Genomic DNA, 19,904 nt, shown 5'->3' on the forward strand with positions numbered 1-19,904 from the left:
ACATTGCTAAAAGATACAACTGTTATGCATGGAATTTTAGATCCACTTCTCCTTAATGCAACCGCTGTGTCAGATTTTTAAAAAACTTGATAAATATTCACTTACCTTTGATGATCTTCACTCCCAGGAATCCCAGTTCCACAATAAATGTTTGTTTTGTTCGATGAACTCCATCATTTATGTCCAAATACCTCCTTTTTGTTCACTCGTTTAGCCCAGTATTAAAAATTCATGACGCGCGATCACTAGGTGCAGACGAAAGTCAAAAGGTTCCGTTACAGTCCGTAGAAACATGTCAAACGATGTATAGAATCAATCTTTTGGATGTTTTTAACATAAATCTTCAATAATGTTCCAACAGGAGAATTCCTTTGTCTTCAGAAATGCAATGGAATGCAAGCTAACTCTCTCACGTGAACACGCCTGGTCAGCTCGTGGCTCTCTGGCAGACCTCTGATTCATTCCCCTCTCATTCACCCCCACTTCACAGTAGAAGCCTCAAACAAGATTCTAAAGACTGTTGACATCTAGTGGAAGCCTTGGGGAGTGCAATATGACCCAATTTCCACTGTATCTTGGATAAGCAAAGAGATTTCCCACTTCCTGGTTGGATTTTTTCTCAGGTTTTTGCCTGCCATATGAGTTTTGTTATACTCACAGTCATCATTCAAACAGTTGTAGAAATTTCAGAGTGTTTTCTATCCAAATCTACTAACAATATGCATATCCTAGCATCTGGGCCTGAGTAGCAGGCAGTTTACTCTGGGCACGCTTTTCATCCGGACGTGAAAATACTGTCCCCTACCCAAGAGAGGGTAAGGACAACAAAGTCAAGGTATTGGAGCGAACATCACAAAGCCCTGACCTCAATCCTATAGAACATTTGCTGGCAGAACTTAAAAAGCATGTGCGAGCAAGGAGGCCTACAAACCTGACTCAGTTACAACAGCTCTGTCAGGAGGAATGGACAAAATTCACTCAACTTATTGTGGGAAGCTTGTGGAACGATACCCGAAACGTTTGACCCAAGTTTAACAATTTAAAGGCAATGCTACCAAATACTAATTGAGTGTATGTAAACTTCTGACCCACTGGGAATGTGATTAAAGAAATAAAAGCTAAAATAAACCATTCTCTCTTCTATTATTCTGACATTTCACATTCTTAAAATAAAGTGGTGATCCTATCTGACAGGGAATTTTTACTATTATTAAATGTCAGGAATTGTGAAAAACTGAGTTAAAATGTGTTTGGCTAAGGTGTATGTAAACGACTTCAACTGTATATGCATTGTTTGCGACCGATCAGCCCCCCATCGACCAAACCCATCAGACCTCTTGCCCACAGCCCTTCAGTGTGTTTCTGGCTTTGAGCCCCTTGGCCTGGGGGTACAGGCCCACTGGTGTCTGTCCTCAGTGGAGCACGTGAGAGTTTGTTTCTGCTGTTGACCACTGCTGTGTAGACATTGGGGCTCAGGGTTACAGTATATAGAGAGACTGGATCTGACCCTGCTGTTGTTCCTATGTCCTGAGCAGACTGCTATGCCACTGTGTGAGGGGCTGGGGAGGGGTTCAGGCTTCACATTCTTCACAGACTTTATTTAACATGAACAATTGATCACCAATTCCAATTGTTATACCTGTATTTCAATCTTAAAACCAATACTTTCATTGTTAGCATATGGATCATTTCTTCTTATGTCATATAAAACATTACTATCTAGTAAGTATTCAGGATATAGGTAGGTATGTGCGACAAAGGTTAAATACAGTGCAATCGGAAAGTATTCAGACAATTGGATATTTTCCACATTTTGTTACATTACAGCCTTATTCTAAAATGGATTAAATAATATTTTTCCTCATCAATCTACACACAAAACCCCATAATGACAGTGAAAATGTTTTTTTGCAAATGTAAAAAAATAAATACCTTATTTACATAAGTATTCAGACCATTTGCTATGACACTCGAAATTGAGCAGGGTGCATCTTGTTTCCATTAATCATCCTTGAGATGTTTCTACAACTTGATTGAAGTCCACCTGTGGTAAATTCAATTGATTGGACATGATTTGGAAAGGCACACACCAGTCTATATATGGTCCCACTGTTAACAGTGCATATCAGAGCAAAAACCAAGCAATGAGGTCGAAGGAATTGTCCGTAGAGCTCCGAGACAGGATTGTTTCGAGGCACAAATCTGGGGAAGAGTACAAAAAAATGTCTGCAGCTTTGAAGGTCACCAAGAAAACAGTGGCCTCCATCATTATTAAATGGAAGAGGTTTGCAACCATCAAGACAATTCCTCTTCCAAACTGAGTGGTCGGGGGAGAAGGGCCTTGGTCAAGGAGGTGACCAAGAACCCAATTGTCAAGTCTCAGAATGTCCTTGAGTGGCCCAGCCAGAGCCCGGTCTTGAATCGGATCGAACATCTTTGGAGTGACCTGAAAATAAATGTGCAGCGATGCTCCCCATCTAACATGACAGAGCTTGAGAGGATCTGCAGAGAAGAATGGGAGAAATTCCACAAATACAGGTGTGCCAAGCTTGTAGCGTCATACCTAAGAAGACTCGAGGCTGTAATTGCTGCCAAAAGTGCTTTAACACTGTGTTCTGGGTAAAGGGTCTGAATACTTATGTAATTGTGATATTTCAGTTGTTGTTAATTTATACATTTGCAAACATTTCTAAAAAGCTGTTTTTGCTTTGTCATTATGGGGTATTCTGTGTAGATTGATGAGGGGAAAAAAGCTATTTATTCCATTTTAGAATAAGGCTGTAACGTAACAAAATGTGGTAAAAATCAAGAGGTCTGAATACTTTCCGAATACACTGTATACAGTATCTTATCACCCGTGATACAAGTCAGTATTTGACGTCCATCCATGTCAGAGGACGTTGAGAGATTATGTGTAAACCAGCCACTAGGGGCAACAGTGAACGCTGTTAACTTCAAGTTGATTTTGGTTTTGCTTGGGCATGGTGGATGGGTTTAAGCATCTGCCTCTGATTTCAAAAGTTGCAAGTTTGAATCCAGCAATAGAACGTTTTTGATATAGTTGTTTTTGATATTTTTGTAATCCTATCCCAAACCTTAACCCTTACCTTTACAATGTAGCGTTAATGCCTAAATGTATCTTTAAGCAGTACGGAATTTGACATTTGGAACAACTTCGAAGTTTGATGTTTGAGCAACATGGATGAACATCTAAATCTAACATGAGAATGTGAGGGCTGGTAGTTTAACATGCTATTGTATTTTGTCTGTCTATAGCTATTCAGTCAGTAAGTACTTTTAGGTTATGTTGCCATGTTCCTCTTATGAAAAACAACACACCTTCAAGGCAGCAAGAAATTACAGCCCTAAACTAGGTCTGCATCACGTCACCAGACAGCATCCTACATTATGTGAAAAATTCCCCTTTATCATCAGGTTACAGGAAGTTCAGAAAATTGGAAAGCTCTGTCCTTATGATAACAAATGATCAAGTTACATGTAGTAGGAAACCCATAAACATTCCCTTTAAGAGACACAATAGAAGGGAGTCCATGTGTTCCTGTAGGTTGTAATGGGTCTTAATTGCAGTTGGAGGGTTGTTTCAAAGCGTCACATGAGCCTGGCGTTGAGTGCTTTATGGTATGAAGGGGCCTGTAACCTGAGGACCTCCTCTCAATGGCTAGAACCTCATTGTGTGTCTTCATTTGGAGATCCCCGCTGAAGGCTATAGCGTGAGTGTGTGTGTGTGTGTGTGTGTGTGTGTGTGTGTGTGTGTGTGTGTGTGTGTGTGTGTGAGAGAGAGGCAGGCGGACAGAAGCAAACCATATTCCCCTGTGTCTGTGGTCAGTAATGTGGAGTTATGACCTCTGGATTAGCTATTCCTGCAGTAAACCCTGTGGGTAAATAGCAGGAGGACTGGGTTGGCCTGATTCCCCCCCCATCCTCTCTGGTTACTGGGGCAAGGCCTGGCAGACAGCTCCCTGGGGTCTGGGGCACCCTGGTTCTCATGTTCCCACACTAAGATTAAACACTTTATTTTGATGTTGCTGCTGACCCTACTGACCTCATTGGGATCTGGTTGTTGCACAAGTGTGTGCGTGTGTGCGTGTGTGCGTGTGTGTGTGTGTGTGTGTGTGTGTGTGTCCATGCGTTTGTGTATGTTTGTCAGCCTTGAGCATCTGGGGCTTGGAGGTGGACAGGAGGCTTTTAATGACCTACACAGACATACACATGTACATTGAACTGAACATAAATGCAACATTTTCAACGATTTTAACTGAGTTACACTTCATACAGTATGAGGAAATCAGTCAATTGAAATAAATTAATCTGGCCCTAATCTATGGATTTCACGACAGGGAATATAGATATACGTCTGTTGATCGCAGATACCTTATAAAAAATGGGCCTCACAATGGGCCTCAGGATCTCGCCACGGTATTTCTGTGCATTCAAATTGCCTTCAATAAATGCAATGGTGATCGTTGTCCGTAGTTTATGCCTGCCAATACCATAACCCCACCGCAACCATGGGAAGCAATGTTCACAATGTTTACATCAGCAAACCACTCACCCCCTCGACGCCATACAAGGGGTCTGCATTTGTGAGTCCGTTTGGACGTCCTGCCAAATTCTCTAAAACAACGTTGGAGGTGGCTTATGGTAGAGAAATGAACATTCAATTCTCTGGCAACAGCTCTGGTGAACAATCCTGCAGTAAGCATGCCAATTGTACGCTCCCTCAACTTGAGACATCTGTGGCAATGTGTTGTGTGACAAAAGTGCACAGTTTAGAGTGGCCTTTCATTGTCCCCAGCACAAAGTGCATCTGTGTAATGATCATGCCGTTTAATCAGCTTCTTGATATGCCACACCCGTCAGGTGAATCGATTATCTTGGCAAAGGACAAATGCTCACTAACAGGGATGCTCCAAATTTGAGATAAATAAGTGTTTTGTGCGTATGGAATATTTCTGGGACCTTTATTTCAGCTCATGAAACATGGGACCAACACTTTACATGTTGCGTTTATATTTTTATTCAGTTTAGATACATACACTGAGCTTAGGTAAGCCAGTCATACAGCAGTTCCTCATTGTCTGTAATCATACTTTAGGACAGAGAATAGTTAGTACTTGTCATTTTGTATGCAGATAACGTTGATCTTTAGACTCTAGTTTACAGGCGCTTTTTGTTGTTTTGGTCGGCATCTCAGTAGCTCTACTTTCAGTGACACCTTTAGCAGTGTCAAGGGAACTCGCCAGCTCAGTATCTGAAATCTGGCTATGATCAAAACACTACACAGGGTACAAGCAAATAGATTATGTGTGCTTTAGACGGGGATTTGTTGAATAGGTGGGTAGGAGGCATTACAGCTTCAGTTTGACTTTGATTTTGTTTTAAGATGGCACTGACCTCAACTATGTACACAGCACAGGTTCAATGGCTGTGAACTCCTTGCCAACTCTTGGTTCAATAGCACAATTTAGTGCTTTTTTAGTCAGTGTCTGTGTTGTTATTCTCATTTGTCACTTTGAGACACAGGGTGGGGAAAGAAACTATACTGTACCTAATGTATGGGGAAATGGGTTCCCAATGAGACTATTGCAGAGAGAAGCACTTATTGTTTCAGTCCAATAACACACACACACACACACACACACACACACACACACACACACACACACACACACACACACACACACACACACACACACACACACACACACACACACACAGAGAAACCTCCACCTCCCCCAGGACAGTCTCGGACCAGCAGATTACCGGAAAATGATCCCTCTTCCACTCCTCCCCCTCTTTTCTTTCTCAGCCAATCAGAGACAGAGGGGCTCAGGAAGTGTAATGTGACACTGGAGCCTATAGGCTTAGGTTTAGGCTTAATTGGGGCCAGGGCTACCAGACTGGTGTCACACTCTTTTCACACACAAACTCACACACAAACACAACTTGACTCTCTCACACATACTCACACATGCACAGCGTAGGCCACCCTCACTCACACACACACATGCATTCACTCTCGGTCAGCCACACATTCACACACAGAGAGAGGCCAGGAGTATGTGTAGGAGTATGTGCTGGGGTGCTGTTGAGGATTAGCCAGAGTGGGGGCTGGCTGTGTCTGGACTAGATACCCTTTACCTCCATCACACTGCATACTTTAGCCTAGGAAATAGTGGCACAGGAGGGACTAGTGGCTTTAGGGGCCCAGTGTGAGGCTCTAGGGGCCCATCTCTGCTGTGACTGGGGAGACTGGATGATGCAGTGTGTGCTCTCCCTACTCTCCCTTCAGCTCAGCGCCGGATCCCCATGCAGCTGTGACGTTGGCCCCGACGGGTCCAAGAAGTCTAAGAAATCCAAGAACCTGTAAGTAACCAAACAACCCTTGATTTACTGTTTCCTGTCTTTGTTTTTTACCCTCTATCTTCTTATCTTTGTTGTTAATATTGAGAATGTCTTTGTGTTGTGAATGGGGAATCCCATGTCATGTGTTCTAGCAGTGCAGAGATTTGATCAAACTAGAATTAGTAATGCTGCTTTATGGAGTTTCCCTATTTTACGTAAATTGGATCCATGAACACTGTTGAAAAAGAGAATGTCTCAAAAATGTGGGATTCTTTTGTTTCCCATTCTTGGCTGTGACTGCTATGAACTCTAAATACACATTTTCATTTGCTGTAGCTCTATTATGCTAACCTTTATAATCCAAAGACAAAGAGTTTTTTGTTCATTGTAGGGGTAGTGTGGCGTAATGCAATAATTGTTTTTCTTATACTGTACATGGATGACCCTGCAGCATACAGTACAGTGGCACCTCATGTCAATGTCATTAGCCTTAATTCTATGGCCTCATGGCTATCAAACATGGCTGAAGCCACAAGCCCATACTTGCCATTCACTCTCCCATAGACTTTTAACAGAGGTGTCAGATAGGCGTTTGAAATGATTTCACAATTTGAATAATAGAATCTATATCTATCCAGCTAGTCGAAATACAAGTGTTTTAAAGAAACATTTTATTTTATTTTCAACTTCAATGGGGAGTCGGGACTCAGGAGAGGCGGTGGACTCTGTTGTTTCAGCACAGGTGTTCATATTAAAACAGCCTACCTGTTGGGAGACCATTGTAGCCTACTGCTTCTCATTTTAGCCAACTTAATTCTGTAATTGTAAATCCATTTGCATTGATTAGAAATCTCCCACTTCACATGCGACACATGGAGCCTCTGACGGTGCTGCTGCTGTGATTGACTTTTATTAAAATGTCTAATGTCATGTTCTATCCTTGTATGTTTCAATGTCACATAGGTCATTTTCATTTTAGACAAGCATTCTCAATAAAATAGCTCACTGCCTGTTTTGAATTAAATGTAAGATGGTGCGTGTATGTTGCATTCATAAAGTATTCAGACCCTTTGTCTTTTTCCAAATTTTGTTAAGTTACAGCCTTATTCTAAAACAGATTATATAGCTATTTCTCCTCATCAATCTACACACAATACCCCATAATAACACATAATTGGCACACCTGTATTTGGGGAGTTTCACACATTCTTCTCTGCAGATCCTCTCAAGCTCTGTCAGGTTGGATGAGGAGCATTGCTGCACAGCTATTTTCAGGTCTCTCCAGAGATTATCGATCGGGTTTAAGTTCAGGCTCTGGCTGGGCCACTCAAAGACATTCAGAGACTTGTCCCGAAGTGATCGTCGGGTTCTTGGTCACGTCCCTGACCAAGGCCCTTCTCCCACGATTGCTCAGTTTGGCTGGGTGGCCAGCTCTAGGAAGAGTCTTGGTGGTTTCAAACGTCTTCCATTTAAGAATAATGGAGATCACGGGTGTTCTTGGGGACCTTCATTGCTGCAGAAATCTTTGGTACCCTTCCCCTGATCTGTGCCGCGACACAATCCTGTCTCAGAGCTCTATGGACAATTCCTTCAACCTCATGGATTGGTTTTTGCTCTGACATGCTCTGTCAACTGTGAGACCTTATATACAGTAGACAGGTGTGTGCCTGTCCAAATCATGTCCAATCAATTTAATTGACCACAGATGGACTCCAATCAAGTTGTAGAAACATCTCAAGGATGATCAATGGAAACAGGCTTCACCTGAGCTCTGAATACTTATCTAAATAAGGAATTTCTGCTTTTCTGTTTTATACATTTGCAAAAAATTATAGAAACTTGTTTTCACTTTGCCATTATTGGGTATTGTGTGTAGATTGATGAGGGGAAAAAACTATTTGATCATTTTTAGAATAAGGCTGTAACAAAATGTGGAAAAAGTCATGAGGTCTGAATTCTTTCCGAATGCACTGTATGTGTTGTCAAATGTGTGTGTTGAGGGGATTCCTGTGCGGTTATCGCCTCAGTGATTCATCAGCTGTTGATTGAGCCTTCTTCACACTATCACATGGAGATGAAAGGAGAATTCACAGCCAGAGGACAATGTCCATTTAAAATGGCTGCTCAGCCTGAATGCTGATAGCTACTCAGCAAATCAACAGTTGATGAAAATTGAAATCAGAAGCGTCAAAAGCCACATTTGAGCATAATCATTAAGTAAATACAATGTCATGTATTTTCAGTTTAGATGTTAATGACATAAGTCACTACTTGACACATTTTTGAAAGAGTTTACATTCAGATAAAGGTGACGCCCCTAGGCCATGTGGTGGTTTACCTGTCATGATCCCCCTCCCCCTCATCATGGTATCCCTCGCCACTTTTTGAATGCCCCTGGATAGTCTGTTTATGCAGCTGAGAGTCTGAGAATGTAAATGTGCAGTTGTTGAGAGGGATGTACCACACCTCCTACGAGTGAGTGAGTGAGTTTGCGTACGTGCGAGGTGTGTGTGTGTGTGTGTGTGTGTGTGTGTGTGTGTGTGTGTGTGTGTGTGTGTGTGTGTGTGTGTGTGTGTGTGTGTGTGTGTGTGTGTGTGTGTGTGTGTGTGTGTGTGTGGTGTGTGTGTGACTAAAGTGTCTGTTCCCAAGTCCTTAAGTGTCACCTCAATGTCACACTTCCTCTGAAGTGAGTCTACAGATGTAGTATCTTAATTTGAGACAGATTGCTATAGCAGGAAAATATCCCTGCAGCATCAGGAAATGTGAATTATAGTTAATGGACATTTTTGTAAGGGTTGATACATTTTTCAATAGGGCAAATCAAGCCTGAAATGTCAAAGTGGAAATTACAGAATTTAGAAGCCTTTTTAAAACTCAAATACATTACAAGTTTGCATTTCTTGCATTGCAGGAAAAGTCTCAGCAACAAAATACTGATCAATTTAAATCCTACATATGTACATGTTGAGTGGATGTCTATTGCTGTCTTCTCTTGGAGGTTTTTCCGATTAGAATTTTCTGTTTAGCGGGACACCAGTCGACAACATCCGGTGAAATTGGAGTTGGAATTCAAGTAAATAATCTTAATATTAAACATTCATGAACATTCAAGTATCTTATATCATTTAAAAGCTTTAATTCTTGTTATTCTAACTGCATTCTCCGATTTCAAAAAGGCTTTACGGCGAAAGCATGCCATGCGATTGTCTGAGGACGGTGCCCCACATCAACATGTTTTTCAACCAGCACAGGCTTTATAAAGTCACAAATAGCGATTAAATAAATCACTTACTTTGAAGATCTTCCTCTGTTGCAATCCCAAGGGTCCCAGCTACAACATGAATGGTCATTTTGTTAGATAAAATCCTTCTTTATATCCCAAAAAGTCATTTTAGTTGGCACCAACGATTTCAGTAATCCACTTGTTCAACACGCAGACAAAGGAGTCCAAAAAGCTACCGCTAAACTTCATCCAAACAAGTCAAACGACGTTTCTATTTAATCCTCAGTTACTCTAAAATGTAAACAAACTATAAAAATTAGTAAGCGCGCGCCATCTCCCTTGCGCGCCGAAAGACAAAAACAAGCCTGAATCCTTGAATAAAGACTGTTGACATCTAGTGGAAGCCATAGGAATCGCAATCTGGGAGATGGATTTACATAGAAACAATAGGTTCCCATTATAAGAGCCTGGGAGCTAAAAAATATATATATTTTCGGTTGGATTTTCTTCAGATTTTCGCTTGCCATATACATTCTGTTAGTCACAGACATTATTTTAACAGTTTTAGAAACTTCAAAGTGTTTTCTATCCAATTCTACCAATTTTATGCATATCCTGGCTTCTGGGCCTGAGTAACAGGCAGTTTACTTTGGGCATGTCAGTCAGGCAGAAATTCAGGAAACTAGACCCTATCCCAGAGAGGTTTTAAAGGAACATACCACTCAAAAATCTACGGACTAATGAAACAAATACCAAAATATTGTTTTTGAGTGGTATTTTCCTTTAACACTCACACATACACAGAAGCCCAATTATGGAACACACACACACACACACACACACACACACACACACACACACACACACACACACACACACACACACACACACACACACACACACACACACACACACACACACACCAGAGCTCTAACATTAAAGACCTTGTAGCTAAGTGCTTGTGTTGCTACCGCATCCATCCCCCTAGTGATACAGTACCTGTGTATGCTGTCTCGGAAATCTGGTCCTCTCTACAGGCTGATACCCCAGCCTATTCACTGTGAGATGGAGCTCCGGGAAGTTAAAACGTGACACGCCAGATGTGGGGAATAATCATGTAAAACAGTATATGCAGTCACTTACACCATCAGGCATATGTGGGTTACAGCGCAGCGGGTTACACGAACATAGAATAGAGTTGTTGCTTTTGAGTAATTTCCCAAAAGCATAGGTAGGGAGGATATTGCTGAACCTGGGGATTGACGTGTACAACGGTTGGATTGGGTTGGGGTTACAGGAGTATTTTCTTTAGGGTAATCACAGTAATATCTCTTACATTTTTCCAGTTAGTGTGTGCTACATATACTACCTTGATTAAGCACTTTGCTCAAGATGAATCTACAATGTCCTTTATTCGAACCCGTGACAATCTATTGAGTTACTCAACTATGTAGCTGTAAACAGCACCTGTCCCTACTTACCCCATTTCCTCTTCTTTAACAGGTATTCCTTTTCTCTCCTTTTCTCATCCATCCATCAGATTTCACTCTCTCCATTGTTTTCTTTTACCAGGAGACCGAGTTCAGTCTGAAACCTGAAGCCTTGTCTTTGTAAATCATGCTCCTTCTTTCCCCCCTGGCTCTGTCTTTCATTCCTCCCCCCTTCCTTGGTGAAGACCTCTCAACCATCCCTCTGGGCCTCCGTATGTGTCTTGAACCTTTCCAGACTTTATCTCCTCATGATCTTACTCCTGGTCCAATCACCAAAGAGTGTATACACTATGCAACCTTCTCAGAGGCCCCTCATACATACGTAGGAGGCCAGGTCAGGATACAAAGCTGTAGATCCTTCCTGTGCTGTGGCTCAAAGACCCCCTAAAGGCCGTCATTTACCGTGTGTGTGTGTGCACTTGGGTGGAGTCAGATTTTTTGGAGCAATGCACGCCTTTTGGTGACATGGTCCGTGTTTTTTTTTTATTGTCTTCTCATTTAGGGTGAAAGCAAGGAAGAGTCGTCATCCCTTGCTAGCAGTAGCTAACTGACTTGAGCCTGACAAAAGCATAGCAAGCTTGCTAGCCTTTAGTTTTCCACACCTCCATGTGAAACAATCAGATTTTATAATTAAATAATATGCCCTAGCAATATTGTTATACTTGCCAGTGTGACTTACAGTATTGTCTCAGTTTAATATCCTGCTTCAATGTGTTCAGTTCCATCAGATAAAAATAGAGCTTAATATCAGAAGAAGGCACATGGCTACCAGTGTTTTTACCATTTTACTTCTCAACAAAATACCTTTAATTGTTTAAACAGTCACTGAGATTATATTTAGTTATCAATGCAAAATTCTACTTTAGATGCACAGCCTATGGCAAGAAAAAATATGTGAACCCTTTGGAATTACCTGGATTTCTGCATAAATTTTACATAAAATTTGATCTGAGTCACAACATTAGACAAACACAGTATGCTTAAACTAATAACACACAAATTATTGTATTTTTCTTGTCTATATTGAATACATAATTTAAACATTCACAGTATAGGTTGGGAAAAGTATGTGAATCCCTAGGCTAATGACTTCTCCAAAAGCTAATTGGAGTCAGGAGTCAACTAAACTGGTGAGATTGAAGATTTTGGTTAGAGCTGCCCTGCCCCATAAAAAAACTCACAAAATTTGAGTTCGCTATTCACAAGAAGCATTGCCTGAGAATAACCATGCCTCGAACAAAAGCGATCTTAGAAGACCTAAGACTAAGAATCGTTTCCTTACATAAACCTGGAAAAGGGTTACAAAAGTATCTCTAAAAGTCTTGATGTTCATCAGTCCACGGTAAGACAAATTGTCTATAAATGGAGAAAGTTCAGCACTGTTGCTACTCTCCCTAGGAGTGGCCATCCTGCAAAGATGACTGCAAGAGCACAGTGCAGAATGCTCAATGAGGTTAAGAAGAATCCTAATGTCTGCTAAAGACTTCCAAAAATCTCTGGAAGATACTAACATCTCTTTTGACGAGTCTACAATACGTAAAACACTAAACAAGAATGGTGTTCATGGGAGTACACCACGGAAGAAGCCACTGCTGAAGTTTGCAAAAGAGCACCTGGATGTTCCACAGCGCTACTTGCAAAATATTCTGTGGACAGATTAAACTAAATGTGTGTTGTTTGGAAGGAACAGGCACAGCACACCAACATCAAAACCTCATCCCAACTGTAAACTATGGTGGAGGGAGCATCATGGTTTGGGGCTGCTTTGTTGCCTCAGGGCCTGGACAGCTTGCTATCGACGGAAAAATGAATTCCCAAGTTTATCAGGACATTTTGCAGGAGGATGTTAGGCTATCTGTCCGCCATTTGAAACTCAACAGAAATTAGGTGTTGCAACAGGACAACAACCCAAAACACAGACGTCAATCAACAACAGAATGGCTTGAACAGAAGAAAATACACCTTCTGGAGTGGCCCAGTCAGTCCTGACCTCAACCCGATTGAGATACTGTGGCACGACCTCAAGATAGACGTTCACACCAGACATCCCAAGAATATTGTGGAAGTGAAACAGTTTGGAAAGAGAAGTGGTTCAAAATTCCTCCTGACCGTTGTGCAGGTCTGATCCGCAACTACAGAAAACGTTTGGTTGAATTTATTGCTGCCAAAGGAGGGTCAACCAGTTATTAAATCCAAGGGTTCACATACTTTCCCAACCTGCACTGTTTATGTTTACATGGTGTGTTCAATTGAGACATGGACAATTATAATTGTTTGTGTGCTATTCGTTTAAGCAGACTGTGTTTGTCTATTGTTGTGAGTTAGATGAAGATCAGATAACATTTTAAGACCAATTTATGCAGATGTCCAGGTAATTCTAAAGGGTTCACATACTTTTTTCCAAGAAACAGCTTCATTGCCTACACAATACTGCCCCCAAAACAATTTAATAAACTCTCCCTAGAGTCACAGATTTGGAGCTGTGCAAAAATCTGTTGATATAGCAACACTGCGATGTAAGCAGGACTATGTTCTACAAGGAGCCGCCCATTTTGTGATATGCGTCGTTTACGTAAGGTCTGTAGACCCCTTAAAGCCCCATGTTTAACACATTTCCACTTATGTTCGTAGGGAGAAAATCAACACATGAGATTGTTTTGAGGAAAACTATACAATATGGGCTCAATGCGAGTGCAACTTGATGTTTTGCATAAATTGTGCATTGATGTTGCTGGACATGTTTGAGTTGTGCATTCGTATCTCACGTTCAGAATCGACCGGTCCTGAATAGGAATAAACCTATAACTCTTTGTGGAATGGAAAACAATTGCAACAATGTTTACTGGTATTTAATACTCTGCTATTCAAGACTATAATGGACATTAAGCTTGGACTGTTAATTGGCTAATAAGTATTAATGAATGGTCCTGGGTAAGGGCTAACTGGTGACTGTGGCATAGCCTTAGTGTCTGCTTTGAGGTGGTTGTTGTAGCTCACACCAATTGACCGTGCTAGATACTGGCCAGTAGGGGATTATAAGTGGGGCAGGAGTCATCAGTCATACTGTACCTGTGTTAAGTTTAGCAGACACAGAGTGGTGACACCCGGTTTTCTGATGGCCTATACGTTTTCTGATGGCCTATAGCGAGAGTCTGTTGTAGCCGAAACGTTAGGAGCCTCAGGAAGCAGAATGTGTAGGTTTTTGAAGAGCATATTTGATTGAATTCCAGACAAAGTTTGTAAGAGGGAACCTGAGTTTAATGCTGAGTAGGAATGGCCTTTATCCAGACAGGCTACTAGACAGGCCACTCTATCTCCTCACCTAGCCCCCTCTAGCTCTTTCTCTCCTTCCCCTCCTCTCCATACACACACACGCGCGCGCACTTTCACACACTTACACACACACACACACACACACACACAAACACACACAAACACACACAAACACACACACACACACACACACACACACACACACACACACACACACACACACACACACACACACACACACACACACACACACACACACACACACACACACACACACACACACACACACACACCAGACGAAAGGATAACATTACACCAGATGTGCTAGTATAATATCCACCTGTTGTTGTGCTACATGACAGGAAAAAAATCAAATGGTGGAAATGGATTTTCGATTTGAGTCATCTCTAGTTATGTCTACTAGTGATAGTGAAGATGGTTGTCATATTGCTGTAGTAGTAGTAATAGCTAGTTCTACAAGGTCAATAGTAGTTGTTGCAGCATTTGTAATAGTCTAGTATTAGAGGGTTTACTACTTGCTGTTGCAGAGGTAATAGCAGTAACAGGTGTAGTTGTAACAGTAGTATCTATTAAGTGAATATACATTTGTGAAAATGAAAGCATTTCCTACCCCATAAAACCCAGGCTTGTCCGGGCTTAGACAGAATGCAGCTCCATCCTCTCAGAATAGCACCTTGTGATTGGGTGAGCCTTGAGCCCGCCTCCCCTGGCCCCTGGACTATATAAAGCTACAGCAGAGCCTCTCCGGGTTAGAGGAATGTGACAACTGAATTACCCCTGCCCCGAGCACAGCGCTCTGACGCTCTGACACACACACTATACACACAGGACTACACACAGGACCCTAAAGACTTGTGCCCATGTTCCCCGCTATGGTTGACTTCTCGGAGAAGTACCTGGAAAGGTAAGAAGTTGGAACCCACGGGTGGTATGCTCTGTGTGCTCTCTGCTGCATTAGGAAGAAATAGGGAGAGGGAGGGAGAGAAGGAGGGAGATGATGTTTTAGGCTCTGTGGGGTACTACTGAAAAGCTGTTAGGAGGCCAGCTGACCTCTTCTGAATCTCATTTGCCAGTCGCTGGGTGAGAGGACTCCCGTGTGATTAAAACTATTTTGAGGACTTCAACTTGTAGCTAAAGATTGGCCTTGTCTTTTAATAATCGACCTGGATTTCTTACGTGGTCTCTGTGGTTTGTTAGGTGGGTAATGTTGATCATTTAGATTTACATTTGGCAGATGGCTCAGTTAAGGGGGGACGGGTCCGTGCAGTGTTGATTTATACATACTGTACAATGTAGGACAATTCCTATGTTCAGCATTTGCCTTGGTTAGAAAAGAAAGTACTACTGTATTTCCAGACAGAATTCAGATGCTCTCAGGAGCTCGTGCAAAGGCACATTTCTGTCCCAGTGTGTTTGCCTGCTCTGTTTTTAAACAGCCTACCTCTATGCCATAGAACGACTCTGGAAACCCACATTCTTATTTACTTTGTGGTAAAAGAACGTGAGGATCCTACTGTCTCTTGCTCCATGATATCTTCATGTTGTTGTTGTTGTTGTTGTCCTCATAGTGGGGAATAACAGGGACATGTGCAGCTATGCCATGTTATGCAGACGCACACCACACACACACACACACACACACACACACACACACACACACACACACACACACACACACACACACACACACACACAAACACACACCTTGTTATTTTTAGTATGACATTGCTATTGATTACTGCATTTTTGGGGTTAGAGCTTGCAAGAAAGGCATATCACTGTACTTGTGCATGTGACATTAACTTGAAACTTGAAACAAACACACAGAAGCGAGGTATGTGTGTGTTCTGTGTACACGGTGCAGGGCCAGGCACATAATCTACTGCAAACAGCCAGAGTGGCAGACGGGGCAAAAACAAGCCCAAAGGCTACCTCCTATCCCTCTACCCTCTACGCCCTCCCCTGGCTGTAGTGGATGGGGGCTGCCTGGAGGTGTCGAGAGGGGATCCAGTACACTGTGGGAAACAGCCACCGGGTGGAACAGGAAGGTGGATGTATAAGGGATCCACTTCAAAGCAACAGCAGCTGTGTTTTAACAAGCCTGATGAACTGACATGGTGGAAACATCTAGTACAGTAGGTCAGAGCAGGACTGACTGTAGGCACCAGACAATGGGTGCTGATAGGCAGGCGTTTTCTTTGATTCTGTAGTGGGACTTGACAGTAATATGCATTTGTGCATCTTCCATGCTCCTATACATGTATAACTGTGCAGTATACATTGGTGAAAGTCACCCAGTAAAATATTACTTGAGTAAAAGTCTTAAAGTATTTGGTTTAATATATATTTAATTGTGCACTTTGCAGAAATCACTTCGCCATTTCCTCATTGCTGAAATTCTAATAGTTAGCCTAATTTCACTTTATGTGACAGTACAAGCAATTATAGTGTAGAGAATCATTGTACCATCCTAAGCGCTGTTAAATATATTTTCCATAACCAAAAATATTGTTTTCAGCTGTTTGAAGCTGGTGTACAAAACCGGAAGTAAAAATACGCAAAAATGAAATTTAAGAATGGGGAGCATAGAAATAGCGCACATACTGCTTCTTAGACTTGCTTTCACTGAGAATGACAGACCTATAACTGATATTTCTATGTGAATTTGGTCCATAGCGCAAAAAGTTACATATTGCAGCTTTAAGTATCAAAAGTAAATCTAATTGCTGAAATATACTTGACTTCAACGGGATCGGTGTCCCGTCCATGGGACGTTTGAGCAAATGTAGGCTAATGCGATTAGCATGAGGTTGTAAGTAACAAGAAAATTTCCCAGGACATAGACATATCTCTGATATTGGCAGAAAGCTTCAATTCTTGTTAATCTAACTTCGCTGTCATATTACTGTAGCTATTACAGTGAACGAATACCATGCTATTGTTTGAGGAGAGTGCACAATTTTGTTATTAATTAACAAATTAGGCACATTTGGGCAGTCTTGATACAACATTTTGAACAGAAATGCAATGGTTCATTGGATCAGTCTAAAACTGTGCACATACACTGATACCATCTACTGGCCAAAATCTAAATTGCACCTGGGCTGGAATAATTCATTATGGCATTTCTCTTGCATTTCAAAATACAAAATAACGGTTGTTTTTTTCTTTGTATTATATTTTACTAGATCTATTGTGTTATATTCTACTACATTCCTTTCACATTTCCATAAACTTAAAGTTGTTTCCTTTCAAATGGTACCAAGAATATGCATATCCTTGCTTCAGGTCCTGAGCTACAGGCAGTTAGATTTGGGTATGTCATTTTAGGCAAAAATTGATGTCTAATCCGGTATCAAAAGTAAAAATATAAATAATTTCAAATTCCTTATTTTAATCAAACCAGACGGCACCCTTTTCTTGTTTTTATTTATTTACGGATAGCCAGGGGGACACACCAACACGCAGACATAATTTACAAATGAAGCATGTGTGTTTAGTTAGTCTGCCAGATCATAGGCAGTATGGATGACCAGGGATGTTCTCTTGATAAGTGCGTGAACTGGACCATTTTCCTGTCCTTTCCTGTCCTGTAATGAGTACTTTTGGGTGCTAAGGAAAGTGTATGGAGTAAAACGTTTGTTATTTTCTTTAGGAATGTAGTGAAAAGTAAAAGTTGTCAAAACTTTATATTGTAAAGTACAGATACCCCCAAATACTTCAGTAAAAGTACTTTAAAGTAGTACTTAAGTACTTTACACATGGGTACTATACTACGTTATTATTTTGTTGTTGCACATTTCTGGTACATCAATGCAGTTCTTTATCTCTCTATGTGATCTAACGTTGGTGTTGACATGCCCCCCTGTAGCCCCCGTGGTTGTTAGTCAGTCAGTGAGTCAGTCAGTCAGACAGTCACACTCTAGCACATCTACAGTACATTTGCAGTGTGTCTCTCTGCACCTCCCCAGCGCTCCAGCTCTCCCCTTGAGTTCTTAGTGCCTAGCTAGCTAGAGATCCCTGGGAGCGTGGCCCAGTTTCACGGTACCAGTATTAGCTTGGAGAGAGGCTATTGCTGTCTCTAATGTGAGCCAGGAGAAGTGGGAATAACACAGAGACCTGAGATAATTGCAGCGCCAAAGACCCTCCAGCACCCTCTACACGGACACAAGCACGCACACACACGTCTCTGCCCGGCAGATAGGGAACATGGGACGTAACAGAAGTGTTTTCTGGATGGATGGGATTAGAGAGCATCTCCCATAGAGGGATGTTGCCATTTTTAAAGCAGATTACCCTGTCAGGGTTAGGGCTATGTTTAATGAAGAGAGGAACACACATAACGTCTTCCACTGCCGCTGGTGGGTGGGCGATTAGCTCTGTAGCTGGGGTATGTTATGCAGAGTTAGGAGTGGTGGGAGAGGGGTTGAGGGTTAAATGCAGGAGACAAAGAGATGAGAGGTGAGGGAGAGCAGACAATGCTGGGCCTCTCTCTTTCTCTCTCTCTCTCTCTCTCTCTCTCTCTCTCTCTCTCTCTCTCTCTCTGTCTCTCTCTTTCTCTGTCTCTCTCTTTCTCTCGCTCTCTCTCTCTGTCTCTCTGTCTCTCTGTCTCTCTCTCTCTGTATCTCTCTCTCTCTGTCTCTTCTCACATTCCCTTGATCCCCTCTCCTCTTGCCCCTTCACCTCTTTGCAGTACCAGTTGTTCTCCCAGCATGTTGTTTGTTTTCTTGGGGTAGCTAGACTGGGGGCAGGGGGCCTGACGACACCCAGCCGCGTGGTGAACAAGCTAACTAAGCTGTGTAGAATGTGTCCCCTGCCTGCCCTTTGTGGCTGTGTGGATGTGTGGCTGTGTGGCTGTGGTGTCTTCCCTGTGCCGAATGGGAACCTTTGCTGTAGCCCTCAGCCCCTCAGGCCCAGTGTATGAGCTTATAATCACAGAAGCAATGTGATGGATGGCCGTGGCCAGAGAGCTGCCATGTGCGTAACCTCCTTATCACTGCCTCAGCCTAAGACGCGTTTCAGCAGCCTCACATGTGCTTGGCTCTCAATAACACGTATAGACTCATGGCATAGGTTTATAGAATGGCATTAACACAAACAAGTAGGCTATTCAACTACTGAAATATTGAGATGGTTTGAATGGATTGTAGGATGGTCTGTTAAGCAAAATTACATTTTACTGTAGTTTTCATCACTATAGTGTAGTTTATTCCCCCCCAAAATTGTGAGATTTGTAAACCAGAAGGGGATTTTTACTGTCATCATCTTTTAACACCAAACAATTCAATGTTATTAGTAATTATTCTGCAACAGTACATTAAAATGTTGAGAATGGAGGGCCATATCTCTGTAGTACACTAATCCAGCCAGAAGGTGGCAATGTAGAGTTGTGAATTCAGATCTCTCTCCCAGTTCTCACTGACCAGTGTTCACAGCCCTGTCATATTTTCACCCAGCCTGGGCCAGCGTAGTTCACTCAAGTTGTATTGAAACCAGACCTGCTTAATAAATGGTATCATTAGGCTTGCAAA

General features: G+C 42.0%; 1 protein-coding gene across 4 annotated transcripts in view; it reads left to right on the forward strand.

Moving 5' to 3' along the window:
- Positions 1 to 19,904, forward strand: part of LOC120025803 (regulator of G-protein signaling 3-like) — a 40,620-nt gene that overhangs the window by 13,209 nt on the left and 7,507 nt on the right. Inside the window, exon 2 of one of the 4 annotated variants that reach the window (XM_038970477.1) lies at positions 6,314 to 6,387. In XM_038970477.1, the coding sequence (XP_038826405.1) occupies positions 6,314 to 6,387 (74 nt within the window). Of the gene's footprint in view, positions 1 to 6,258; positions 6,388 to 15,138; positions 15,278 to 19,904 lie in introns of those variants that run through there. The other 3 variants (XM_038970475.1, XM_038970474.1, XM_038970478.1) reach the window with 3 other exon arrangements.

The sequence above is a fragment of the Salvelinus namaycush genome, chromosome 31, assembly GCF_016432855.1.
Source record: "Salvelinus namaycush isolate Seneca chromosome 31, SaNama_1.0, whole genome shotgun sequence".
Lineage (NCBI taxonomy): Eukaryota > Metazoa > Chordata > Actinopteri > Salmoniformes > Salmonidae > Salvelinus > Salvelinus namaycush.